We start from the raw sequence: 2,624 nt of genomic DNA, 5'->3' as shown, positions 1-2,624 counted from the left end.
GGAAGTGGCGCTGTGGCTCAAGTGGTAGAGCACTAGCCTTGAGCTGAAGAGCTGAGGGACAGTGCCCAGGCCCAGAGTTCAAGCCCCATGACCGGAACCAAAAAAAAAAAAAAAAGAGTCTCTTGGATTTTCCTGCCTGGGCTGGTTTCAAACTATGATCCTCAGATCTCAGCCTCCTGAGTAGCTGGTTTACAGGCAAGGAACCACCAGTGTGTGACGGAGCCTCTATACTTTAACAGCCACCAAGAGCTCTACACTGGCTCAGCCGCCCACCTGTCTGTGTCTGGGCTTCTAAGTCTGAAAAGGGCAGACTGCCAGGGAAGCAGAGCTGTCTGAATTGTGTCCACCTCGGTTCTCAGGAGCTGTGAGCATGCTTGGCTCAGACCCTGCCCTGTTTCCTGTCCCTCCCCTCCCACACTCCCTGACTCCTGGTCCTGCTATGCTACGGTCCAGGCGCAGAGCGGTGCTGCTGTGATTGCGTTAGGATGATTGAGTTACAGGCTGGGTTCCGCTCGGGTCCCAAATAAGATCAAATGAGATCGCCGAGCAGGGGCAAAGCCTTTTCTCCCCTGTTATTTCATTGTGCAGCCCAAATCGTAAGGGCTGGGAGCTGGCAGCTGGCAGCTGGCGGGCGCTCGGCTGAGCTGCAAATGTAATTGTGTGTGTGCTCAGGTGAGGGACGTGGGGGTGGGGGAGAGGGAGGGGGATGCAGGGCACTCTGGCCCCTGCCGTGGTGACTCAGGAAGAGTTGGCATCCAGGTGGTGGGCCTCCACATTCCCATCAGAGAAAGGGGTTGGCTTGTCCCTTGGGGAAGCTGAGGTTTGGGGGAAGAAGGTGTGGAAGATTCCAGAATAGATGTGAGTGAGGATTTCTGCCCCGGGAATTGATTGTAGCCTTGCCTGCTGCTCTAAAGCCTTCACCGACTCTTTGCTCCACCCTGGGCCTCAGTTTCCCCTCCCTCCTGCAGATGAAGCGGCCACCTGAGGGTAGGAAGGGACTTAAGGGGCAGCCTGGCCTCTTGGAAGATGATGAGCTCCAGCTCCAAACAAACTCTTCATGCGCATCTCACGGTGCAACTTCAGCCGGCGGGGTGGCTTCTCCCAGCGTCCACTGCCTACTTGGTGACCGTCCCTTTGGGTTGCCGGCTGAGTTGCTTGCTGGTCACCTTGCTAAAACCTCATCTCAACAATCCAGGCTAGGGCTGGGAAGGTGGCTCAGTGGTAGAGCGCTTGCCTTGCATGCATGAGGCCCTGGGATCGATTCCTCAGCACCACATAAACAAAAAGAAAAAAAGCCAAAAAGCCGGAAGTGGTGCTGTGGCTCAAGTGGTAGAGTGCTAGCCTTGAGCTGAAGAGCTGAGGGACAGCGCCCAGGCCCAGAGTTCAGGCCCCAGAGTTCAGGCTACGCTGGGTGCCGGTGGCTCACACCTGTAATCTTAGCTACTCAGGAGACTGAGATCTGAGGATCAAGGTTCAAAGCCAGCCCCTGCAGGAAAGTCCATGAGACTCTTAACTCCAATAAACCATTAGAAAACCGGAAGTGGCGCTGTGGCTCAAGCGGTAGAACACTCACCTTGAGCTGAAGAGCTCAGGGACAGCTTCCAGGCCCAGAGTTCAAGCCCCATGACCAACAACAACAAAATGTTTCGAACAATCCAGGCTGAGAGCCAGGCGCTGGTGGCTCACGCCTGTCATCCTAGCTACTCAGGAGGCTGAGATCTGAGGATCCAGGTTCAAAGCCAGCCTGGGTAGGAAAGTCCATGAGACTCTTATCTCCAATAAACCACCAGAAAACCGGAAGTGGCACTGTGGGTCAACGTGGTAGGGCGCTCGCCTTGAGCAAAAGAGCTCAGGGACAGTGCCCAGGCCCAGATTTCAAGCTCTACTACCTACCAACGAAACAATCCAGGTTGGGCCTCTGGCTGAAGGAAGGTGTGGCAGACTCTCTCTTCACCCACTGGAGGCCAGCCTGTGTGTGTGTGTGTGTGTGTGTGTGTGTGTGTGTGTGTGTGTGACCTCTGGGGGGGGGAGGAGTGACCTCTGCTCCCATGAGAACCTTGTGAGCCCAGGCCAGATGGCCTCCCTGGGGGACATCTCCCTGGCTCTGCCCCTGCCATCTGGCCCCGCCCCTGCCATCTGGCCCCACCTCTGCCAGCTAGCTCCACCTCTGCCAGCTGGCCCCACCCTCGACAGCTGGCTCCGCCCCAATAGATGGCCCTGCACCTGCCAGCTGTCCCCACTCCTGCCAGCTGGCTCCGCCCCTGCCAGCTAGCTCCACCCCTACCAGCCGGCCCCACCCCTGCCAGCTGGCCCCGCCCCTGACAGCTAGCTCCACCCCTGCCAGCCAGCCCCGCCCCTGACAGCTGGCCCCGCCCCACTAGCTGGCCCTGCCCCTACTAACTGGCCCCACCCCTGACAGCTGGCCCCGCCCCCTGCCAGGCGCTCACCAATCACGTAGTCGCCGAAGCCCACGGTGCTGAGCGTGACGAAGGCGAAGTAGAAGCTCTCCAGGTAGCTCCAGCCCTCCATGCGCGAGAACAGCAGCGGCGGCAGCAGCAGGAACAGCAGCAGGCCGGACAGCAGCGCGCCCGCGCCCGCCAGCCAGCGGGCCTCGGCGGGGTCCT

General features: G+C 59.1%; 1 protein-coding gene across 1 annotated transcript in view; it reads right to left on the bottom strand.

Annotated features, from left to right (window-relative positions):
- Kcnk17 (potassium channel, two pore domain subfamily K, member 17) overlaps positions 1-2,624 on the bottom strand; it is a 39,210-nt gene that overhangs the window by 29,590 nt on the left and 6,996 nt on the right. Inside the window, exon 4 of the mRNA XM_013029566.1 lies at positions 2,448-2,622. Within this exon, the coding sequence (XP_012885020.1) occupies positions 2,448-2,622 (175 nt within the window). The remainder of the gene's footprint in view (positions 1-2,447; positions 2,623-2,624) is intronic.

This window comes from Dipodomys ordii, unplaced genomic scaffold, assembly GCF_000151885.1.
Source record: "Dipodomys ordii isolate 6190 unplaced genomic scaffold, Dord_2.0 Scaffold120, whole genome shotgun sequence".
In the NCBI taxonomy this organism is placed as follows: domain Eukaryota; kingdom Metazoa; phylum Chordata; class Mammalia; order Rodentia; family Heteromyidae; genus Dipodomys; species Dipodomys ordii.
The sequence above is the reverse complement of the archived record's forward strand: the minus strand, read 5'-3'. Positions and strand labels throughout refer to the sequence as shown.